Source organism: Lycium ferocissimum, chromosome 12 (assembly GCF_029784015.1).
Source record: "Lycium ferocissimum isolate CSIRO_LF1 chromosome 12, AGI_CSIRO_Lferr_CH_V1, whole genome shotgun sequence".
Classification (NCBI taxonomy): Eukaryota; Viridiplantae; Streptophyta; class Magnoliopsida; order Solanales; family Solanaceae; genus Lycium; species Lycium ferocissimum.
The window spans coordinates 51,105,493-51,114,475 of record NC_081353.1 but is presented as its reverse complement, the minus strand read 5'-3'; the positions used below and the strand labels follow the sequence as shown (position 1 = coordinate 51,114,475).

The following is an 8,983-nucleotide window of genomic DNA, read 5'->3' as shown; positions in this document are numbered from 1 at the left end:
GCACTCTCATGATCAAATTGACATCAATTCATGATATTCATGCTTTGTTTGGGTTTTTTACGTTACGAACTTGTGTACACGACGATGTTAGCGGTTCTCATCGTTGATTTAATTACCGATCGGTAATTGTGAGCTCATTTATAACAAGGTTATAACTCATTATAGTTCATAGTTGCTTCAACACAAAAAGTGACTTGATGCATTATGTTAAGAGATAATGAGTTGCCACTGCATTCAAAGTATTAGATACGTTAATGTGCTATCTTCAAAGAAATGAGTATGTGATATGACATTTCGTTCAAAGGCTTAGTGTTTTCTCAGTCAAATAGCAATACTAAGTGAGTTTTGGTGTTCAAAAGGATTAAAGTACATTGATACTTGATTTGTTTGAGTTTGGTGATCATATAAGTGAAAGAAAAAATGAAAAAAAAAAAGTTTTAGACTAAATGCGCGCACCTAGACTCGAACTCGGGACCTAAGGGTTCTAAACGCGGACGTTGACCAATTTCGCTGCAATAGTATTCGACATTTCTTGGAACGAAAATTTACTTATCTGCATTTTTTAATAGAGCAAAATGGTAAAATAAATGACTTTTCAATAGTTAATAGGAAATTCAATGCAAAATATTGGTTTGTTGCATTTTCATAATCAAATTGGCAGCATTTCATAATAAGGTCATAACTAATTTTAGTTCACAGTTACTTCAACACTAATAGTGACTTGATTTGTTATGTTGGTAATAAATAATGATTTGACACTGCATTCACAAGAAATAACAATGTTGAGTTCAACAAAAAATAATACAAAATTAAACAACATGAACAAAAATAAAACAAAATTAAACAACATAAATTAATCGTTCACTCAAATTATTCCACTCTTCAATATATAACGTCCAATGGAACCAAATACCGTATATATATACCATAACTAAAATAAAAAGAAGAAAAAAAAAATTAGGAAAAGAAGAAAAAATACACTCTAGGCGAAATACCGTATGTATATAGCCAATATATTACAAATTTACAAGAAAAATAAAAACACTTTCAGATACCAAAACAAAAACAAAAACAAAAAGAAGAAAAAAATACACTCTAAGATAAATAACGTTTGTATATAGCCAATATATAACACTTTACTTACAAGAAAAATAAAAAAACTTTCAGATACCAAAACAAAAAGAAAAAAAATAAAAAAGGAAATACATCCACAGGTCCACTTTGTATGCATACACAATAAGTTTCAGCTACCAAAACAAAAAGAAAAAAAAGAAAAAAGGAAATACATGTATACACAATACAGCTAATCTAAAAATAATAATAAAAAATAGCCACATTAAAAAAATAGGAAATATACATTGAGAACATAAACCATGATTAGCCATGATAATAAAATAATAGGTGAGAGAGAGATTTTTCCTATTAATTATCTTTAAAAAAAAGGGAATGACATTATGAACTAGATATTACTATTATATATGATGTAAAAGCACATGATAATAAAATAATAAAAAGCAAAGATTCCCTATAAAATGACTAATATATCCTCATTTTTGACAGTTTTTATCAAAAGTGATTTTGCCAAATAGATTTTTCCTATTAAATATTCTTTAAAAAAAAGGGTATCTATAAAATTTAAAAGATAAATAATACTATGAACTAGATATAATATTATATTAGGAGTAACTTTTAATTGATGGAAAATAGTCAATTTAGGAGTCCAGGGATTTTCGTTCCTCAGTCAAAGTGACTTGTCCCTGTTAAGCTAACGTCACTTCCGACATTCGCTGTCGTAACATCTTTCTTCTGCTCCAACTGAAGAAGAAAACTCCATTTCTCTAGTATTTTCCTCTTAGCAACACGTCCAATCATTAAGTTGTAGGTGCTTTTTCAGCGTAAATAAATTTTCATCGTGGCTTGAATAATTTTAGATCTTGATTGCTTCTACTATACCCTGAAATGTCTTGAACTGTTAATTTTCTGTACAATTTTGGTAATGATCTTGCATAACGTCTAACACGTTTTCATTACCTTTTTCAGTTTGGTCATTCAAATGACTCGTCAATTCATTCTGTTTTTCCTGGTGTCCACTCTCTCTATCCTTAACAGGTGAGCACAGTGTTAGTGTCATTTGCTTGCTGCCGTTTTTTTTTTTTTTTCTTCTTTTTTAGTTTGGTAAGTAACTCTTCTTTCCTAATTTGCCTTAATAGACAAAACTATTTAGTACTGAAATGAACTCAGCTTGAATAGAGTAGAATAGATATAGAGGATTCATATAATCAACCCCAACAACTCGAATTGAGATGTAGTTGATTGAATTGTGTAGGTAACTCGTCAAAGATTTTGGCTTTATCTGAGGAGCAAATTTCCTCGTTATCTACATTCTTTGATCATTTATCAAAGAATGCATCTCGTTATCAAATGATTGAACAATCGGGAGCAATTTACTTACGATAATTAGTTGGAATTCATAAAAAGCATCTAATGAATTATGAGTTCAGTCCATCCTGTTCAGTAGAAAAAAAGATATTTCTTGCTCATTATTAGACAATTACTTAATTCACGAACTTCGTGTGAGAAAATAGTTTTCATTTCCCATCTAATGGAAAACCGTTTTTTCGCTCTGCTTAAATATTGTGGTAATTCTTGCCATTATTTGTCTTGTTGCTTATTGTTCTTTCTCCCCCATCATTGTGTATTCTGTGACTATTTTTTGTTGCTCTCACACTGGATTTAGACTTCTCGTGACATAAAAATCTATCACTCAATCAACTATGCGTCAGTCTGTAACTAGTTGGAGTCTACATATTAATTCTCAAATCCATTTTATTGAATTGAGTTGGCTATATGAATCTTAAAATGATTAAACAGAAAATAGTAGGGAAAATAAAGGCCCTTCTTAGGGTACAAAATAAGTGATTTTAGACATTATAAAAGGAAAATTGATTCTTGAACCCCTTTCATGTTCATGTCACGTTGAGGTATTGCAGGAAAAAAACAGCAAAAGCCTATCCAACTTATCGTAATCGATCGGTTAACATGTTGGTTAATCGTATTTTGAAAGACAGAAAAAAATCATTGGCTTTTGAAATAATCTATCGAGCCATGATTATCATTGGATAGTCACTTCGCTTTCCTTTTAGAGAAAACTGAAAGATTGAGCAGAAAAAGAAAAATATAGAGAATTTGGATTTGTTGTTCACATTATGTACTTCTCTTTTGTCAATGCTCTAATGCTGCAGATGTTCAGCAGACTCTTCTACAAAAACGGAAAGGACATTGGCTATAATAAAGCCAGATGGTGTTTCTGGAAACCACACAAATTCTGTAAAGGAAACAATTCTCAATCATGGATTCAAAATCGCTGAGGAATTGTTCATTCAGCTTGATGAGGATCGTGTGAAAACCTTTTATGCTGAACACTCTTCTAGGAGCTTCTTTCCGAGCCTTGTTGAATATATGACCAGGTAAACTTTCTCTGTCTGGCGATGGTCTTTGATTCTGAATTTGCTAGTAAGGCTCATTTTGTTTCTTACCATGGTACCTCTTAAATTGGTACTGCTGCTGTGTTATTTGTCTTTTTTCCTTTTTAATGTATTGCTTCAAACAACTTACTGGTTCTTTGAGGAGTCTGCTGATAGCACACGACTCAGCGAAACGAAACAAATATGAGAAAAATCACTAAGAACGAATAAAGGATAGGATGAATTTGAGTTTAATGAATTAGAATAACACAAACTCAAGTATTTTACTTCAATTGAATCCTTGTTATCATTAATGATCATTCAAACCCCAAGACAATAGCGATAGAACCAAAGAAAGAATCATATAAAGAAATAATCAGTCAATTCCAAACTAATACGAAAGAACCGACTAGTTAGTATTCCAAACAAGATTCAATCTAGAGAGAGAAAGAAACAAGAGGGAATACAAGAAATCTTACCCTAAAGATGCAAGTGAAAGTTCAAGAAGAAGAACATGGAATCAATCCGTACACTTAGAAACGTTAAACTTAGGGTAAACCTCTCAAAACTAAACTTCTACAAAAACTCCCTAAACTAATGGGATGGTTATTAAGTATTTATGGTTATGAGGGAATACAAATAAAAAAACCAAACATCCTTAAAAACTTTTAGAATCCGCCACAGTCCAAGTTCATGATCTGGATCTAGGTCGATGATCTGGTAAAACGTCTACCTCTGCTATTCCCAGGTCAATGACTTGGAACCAAGTCATTGCTCTGGAGTCTTTCCTCTACCGTTCTCAGGTCAATGGACTTAATTGGAACCAGGTCATTGATCTGGAGTGATTTTAGCCCAAAACTTGACTTTTAGGACGCTATCACTCTTACCACAAGATACAACTGAGATTTGAGGTTCTTTAGCAATTGGAACGATTGGAAGGCGGCATAGGTAAACCCGTTTTCTCTATGTTGCATGGTTATGAAAAGTTGGGACAGCCGGACAGGAAGCAGATACCCTTATTTGGCTAGACAGAAAAATGGGAGCTTTAGCGTTTTCTACTCCTACTTGTTCAGCTAGTGGTGATGCAAGATGGTGTCCATGGTAGGCATTAGCAGGACAAACGCACCTAAAAGGCAGCTAATTTTGTTGGAGAATGATAATAACACAACCCACAACCTGGATAATTTGCAAAGATGGGGAGAACTGTGTGTCTCAAGGACGAGAACATATGTGAATCACCTCCTTTTTAATAAGGTGGAGCATGTTTTATGTGTCGTTTGGAGTGGGATGGTTTTGGAAGGAACCAATTTGGAATGCATATCATCATTGAAAGTGTTCTATGTCAGCATGGAAGTCCAAGTATTTTGATGGTGTAATCAGAGAGCTGAGACGCAATTGATTGAAACAAAGGCTTGTAATAGATATAATTTCATCAATCAAAGGAAAAAAAATGTTTTTTTAAATGATATAGAAAGGCTTTGGACTCTTCCGAGAGCTTTAGAGATATAATGTTGTATGAAATGATATAGAAGCTCTTATGTGAATAATGTAGAAAGTTGTACGAATATTTTGAGTGGTTTAAAGATTTAGTTTTATATAACTGATACAGCACCAGCTTGGTGCCTTTTCATCCGTTTCAATTAAAGTTACCTTAGTTATCGAGAAAAAGGTCCTTTTTCCATATATCCACTTCATAGTCATTTCATTGCATGGACAGAAATAGAAAAAAATAGTGAACATCTGTCTACTACATTGTTGCTATTATGTTGAATTTAGAACAGTTTCATCGACTGAATTCTCATGAGAATTTTTGCAGACTACTCCTCCTCTCTTCTCATCCATTTACCACTCCTTTTTTCCTTCATTGACCATTTATCATTAGTGGTCCAGTGTTGATAATGGTTCTGGAGAAAGGGAATGCCATCGCTGACTGGCGCGCATTAATTGGTCCAACTGACCCACTCAAGGCAAAGGTTACTCATCCTCACAGGTTTAGACCCTCTCTTTTTTTCTTTTCTATTTTCCATGTCTATTACTATTACATCGGCCATAAAATTAGAAGATTAGAAAGTTAAATAGATAGCCATAGCAGGAGTTTTCTTTCCTTAATAGAAATACTTACACTTACCCAAACAAAAAAATAAAGGTAATGCCTTTTAGTTTGACCGCTATTAATAGGCTTTTGTTGATTCTGAGTGAGACATAAGTATCTTAACCTGTCTTTATATATTCAGTGTCAGAGCCATATGTGGGCTGGATTTACAGAGGAATTGTGTTCATGGTTCTGACTCACATGAGTCTGCTGGCCGGGAAATATCTTTCTTCTTTAAAAGGACGTCATCAGGTCAAATTACTAAGCCCATTTTATCTATGCTTCTAACTATGTGCATGCATTTTGTTCTTGAGTTCTCTCTTTCACAAAGTCTTTCCAATGAAAAGAATCGGAGTGACGATATTCGGTTTTTGTTGGTTATGACATGTGATGAAAAATGTACCAGTCTTTCCCGACCCAAACGAAAGAACAACAACAACAACATACCTAGTGTATTCCCACAAGTGGGTCTGGGAGGGTAGGATGTACGCAGACCTTACCCCTACCTTCGTGGGGTAGGGAGGCTGTTTTCGATAGAATCTCGGCTCGAGAGAAACGATACAAACGAAAGAAAAGACAAAAAAAGAAATTTTAAAGAAACAGTACTAGTCTTTTGCTTGGTTGATGTACCAAGCAAACTCTCTGCAGAACCAACTAACTAGAATTAAAATGTAATCAAGAATCAGAGACTAAAAAGAAGTAGATCCGGTGTTCATAAGTTTGCACTGCGTATTTCCCACTTAAAATCAATTGAACTAATATCTTATCAGAATCAAAACTGATCACCACTGTGTATCTCTGCCTCTCGTTGTAAACAAATGGAGAAACTTTTCAAGAGAATGATGTTTGAGTTTTTGCATATGATGTCCATTATTTTAATTCAAGAGAGGAGTGCACAAGTAAACTCGTAGTTAACTTGTATGCTTGTTGCCATCAAGATACTCTGGCTGATTTATGTTCGCAAAATTCATTTCCTACTGCAGGACATACATCTAAGCATGATGAATTATAAGTTCTTGAAGAAGGATTGTCTGCAATTGGGATTCCTCTATGAACAGTTTGTTGCAGCTCAGATAACTAGAGTTGTCCTCTGAGATGCCATATCCTGCAAGACCAAGCTTAGCAGATTGGTTATTGAGATTGGTTATTGGGGTGAGACAGTAGATTTCCTTCTTGGCCGTTAATCAAAGACGATGGAGCCTATGTTATATGGGTTTGGTTGTCAGTTTTTCGACATGGAACATAGCTATATATGTGAAAAACACTACAATGTCAACAAAATTTAAATTGTGAATTCATAATTTGAAATGTACAATGAATTTAATGCTAAGAAGTAAGAACTTTAAAGTTCAAACTCATCAGATTTAAATCATGAATTTGTCTCTGCAGTCAACGAACCATTTCTTGTCTGATCCACTTTGCTGCAATTGTCAGCTTGGTCTTACCCCCATTAAGTGTTGAAGGTTGTGGGAAATTCCTCTCCAAGTGATAGATGTACCATGGAAAAACGTTTTGTGAGCCCTGGCAAAGTGTGGTAGCGGATCAGTATATGCATGTCAATATCATTTGGAAGAACAAATTTCCAGGCAACATGATTTGCCTTTTTTATTTCATATTAAATCAAGTTTATGTTTAACAAGCCGGATTTTAACGAGCCAATCACATATTTCAATATCATGTGTTATACAGACGTAATAAGGTTTAAGCCCACATATTTCAAATTCACAGGGTAACGTCACTAATGCATCTGTTTTAGGTCCTCATGAATGCCTCAAAAACTTTGTTATTATTATATAACTAATCATTACTATGTGTTTATAATTTGTAGCTTTGTATGCAAAAAACATGTCACATTTCTTATTTTATATATATAAAATATAACGGGATATCTTATTTGAAATTAATAAAATATTAGTCATTTATTGCTATGCAATACATCGGTTCTTTTTGTCAAATATCTTATTGGGAGATATTTTAATTAGTTTATGAAAATATTAGAAATATAAGGAAATAATGAACATTTTTAAGTATTAATTGTAACTTTGTGATACGTATTTTTAGTAGTTATAAGAAAAAATTTTCTGAAGAATTAAAATTAATCATAACTTGAACTATTGAAATAAAAACTTGATAATATGAAAAAAATATTTAATGCCTTACCGTGTCACTATACAAGAAAATTATAATTTTATTTATATTAAAAAGACTTGAAAATGATATTTAATTCTATATAACATATAATTTTCTAATTATCATAAATATAAGGTTTCATCTTTTCGGTTTTAGTTTGAGTTGCTCAAATGAGTGAGTAAATTTGGTTAAGTTTTTATTTCTCAGTAATAAGCACATATACCTACCTTGGTGGTTCTGATTTTTTCTTCTTCTCGTACATTGTTCTCCTTTTTTTCTTGTTTGCAATGGTTTTATTTTCCATTTTATACTTAACTTTTCGGAGTCATTTATTTTTATTTATTCATAAAAATAATTGATTGTTGATTGTTTTTGGCATTTGGAAAATCTCTTCAGAGAAGGCTCTCGGTGCACGTTTAGCAAGGATCCGCTAACGTACGCCAGACGCCGCCATGGCAAAAGCTAGACGGAAAAAATCTCCCCGCCGCCTCCGGAACAACCACCACCACCAGATCCTGACCCTCCCACACCTAAAGTAACGTTTACATGTATTGTTACGCTGGAATCCAGACTTCCCCAATCATTACCCCCAATTCAATTTGGTCAATGGTTGGTGGGAAGGGGTAGTATTCCGACTGTCTTCCACCACCCGCCTAGTAGAGCTCAGTTGCAGCAGAATCCTGGGAAGATAGTAGAACACAAGTCACCAGAAAAGGAAAACAGTGCACCACCCGCTAAACAGCTTCGAACCTGCGCAACAAGTAGATGTAGCTTCCAACACTATGACGAAGCTTTCTTTCTCAGCTACTTCAGCAGGTATAAAGGACCCTGAGCCAAAACAACAATTCATAAAGCATCCATCGTTGAAGAAAATTCTGTTAGGCAATCGTTCTCTCCAACAAGGTAAGAATCTCGACTATTTTCCACCTATAGTTAAGGATGGGGTAAAGATAGTGAGATTAAACCCAGAGGAGGTTCGAGAACAAAGAGAGAAATGGCAAGATGCACTAATAGGATATGTTGTGGGTGGAAATCCCCTCTTCAAAGATATCTTTGAAATATGTTATGGGGTATGGAATTTTGTTGAGACTTTACATGTTTGCCTTCACACTGATGGCTATTTCATTTATCGATTTAAATCTGAAGAGGAGAAAAATATGGTACTAAATAATGGACCCTATACTTACAATAACAGACCTCTGGTTGTAAGACAATGGGAGCCAAATTTCCAAATCAGTGAAGCATCAACTAGGCTATTACCGATTTGGGTTACTTTCCCTAGTTTACCAATTGATTA

General features: G+C 33.9%; 1 protein-coding gene across 1 annotated transcript; it reads left to right on the top strand.

The window, feature by feature from the left end:
- Window positions 1-1,897: 1,897 nt before the first annotated feature.
- Window positions 1,898-6,932, top strand: LOC132040415 (probable nucleoside diphosphate kinase 5). The gene is made up of 5 exons (XM_059431058.1): window positions 1,898-2,109; window positions 3,243-3,467; window positions 5,347-5,454; window positions 5,699-5,808; window positions 6,540-6,932. Exons 1-5 carry the CDS (start codon window positions 2,054-2,056, stop codon window positions 6,566-6,568), a joined length of 528 nt encoding a protein of 175 aa, XP_059287041.1. The 5' UTR covers window positions 1,898-2,053; the 3' UTR covers window positions 6,569-6,932.
- Window positions 6,933-8,983: the final 2,051 nt, after the last annotated feature.